At 51.5% G+C, this 1,310-nt stretch overlaps 1 protein-coding gene across 1 annotated transcript in view; it reads left to right on the top strand.

The window, feature by feature from the left end:
* The first annotated feature begins 304 nt into the window (after positions 1-304).
* Positions 305-1,310, top strand: part of pus10 (pseudouridine synthase 10) — a 6,090-nt gene continuing 5,084 nt past the window's right edge. The window contains exons 1-2 of the mRNA XM_019889671.1: positions 305-453; positions 675-866. Of these exons, the coding sequence (XP_019745230.1) occupies positions 328-453; positions 675-866 (318 nt within the window). The 5' untranslated portion in view covers positions 305-327. The remainder of the gene's footprint in view (positions 454-674; positions 867-1,310) is intronic.

The following is a 1,310-nucleotide window of genomic DNA, read 5'->3' as shown; positions in this document are numbered from 1 at the left end:
GAGGACGAGCCGCGACGTCATACGACGCCGAGCCAAGATCCCAGTCGCGTCGTCTTCCAAATGAAGCGTTTTTGAAGAAAGCCGTCATTTCAAACCCGCGGTGAGATTCGCGTGTTTGACGTGTGAGCAGGAGATGTTGCCCCTGAAGGAGAAGGACAAGGCGATCGTCGGGAAGCTGTTGGCGTCCGGCTGCTGCGCTCGCTGCGTGCTCAGGTTCTGCTGCATCGGAGTCCCGGACGCCTACAGGCACGGCCGCCGGGTACGCAGCACCGCAGACATGTAACCTTAGGATTATTACTGTGTGTGTGTTTGACGTGTGAGCAGGAGATGTTGCCCCTGAAGGAGAAGGACAAGGCGATCGTCGGGAAGCTGTTGGCGTCCGGCTGCTGCGCTCGCTGCGTGCTCAGGTTCTGCTGCATCGGAGTCCCGGACGCCTACAGGCACGGCCGCCGGGTACGCAGCACCGCAGACATGTAACCTTAGGATTATTAGGATTGGACACCAACTTCCCGTCGGGGCAGGGCATTGCACCTTCTTTCACTTGGATGAAAACATTCAGTGACACACGAGAAAGAACTCCGTCATTGGGCGAGATGCTGACATTGTGCTTGAAGAAATGGCGTGCAAAAAAAAGCGCCGTCGTGAGCGCGGAAATGTGTTTTGCTGTGGAACAGGAAACGCTCAGGCAACTTCGAGCCTTCGCGGAGGAAAACCACAATTGCCAGAATGTCGGCCAATTGGAACCGGCTCGCAAAAGAAGCAGACTGGAGTCGGAGGAAGCGGCGGACGAGGACGAGGGCGAGGGCGTGTGCGTGGTGTGCTTGGGCGTCCTGCAGCACCTCAGCGACGCCAGCCAGGCTGTGCAGGTCACACACACACACGTTTACATGCGGAAAAAATGTGTCTTGAGACCGAAGCTGGGCAAAAAAAAAAAAAAATGGTTTTTTCATCATAACGGCGCTCTTTTAAAAAAAAAATGTAAATCAAGAAATGAGTTCCTGAGTGGCATTCTTCTTATTCCATTGCGACCGATTTTGAAAATGTGGGCTGAAAATGTCAAAGGTAGATGTAAAATGTTCAAAAAAAAACGCCCCATTTTCTTTATTGAATCCAAAATGCATGAAAAAAAAAATCAATTTATAAACAGCGAAAACCGCCCATCGAGCAGAACGGACTTGAAAATGAATCCGACGATTGTCGTCATTCGGATCGATGGGGAAAGAACGACAAGAGTGAATCCAAGAGACTCCCATTTTGAACTCCTTCGCTCCCATGAAACGTCTTTTCAGACTTGGCTGCTACTGAATGAG

Source organism: Hippocampus comes, unplaced genomic scaffold, assembly GCF_001891065.2.
Source record: "Hippocampus comes isolate QL1 unplaced genomic scaffold, H_comes_QL1_v1.1 scaffold301, whole genome shotgun sequence".
NCBI classification, from domain to species: domain Eukaryota; kingdom Metazoa; phylum Chordata; class Actinopteri; order Syngnathiformes; family Syngnathidae; genus Hippocampus; species Hippocampus comes.
Note: the sequence above shows the minus strand (reverse complement) of the source record. Positions and strands in the feature narration are given on the sequence as shown.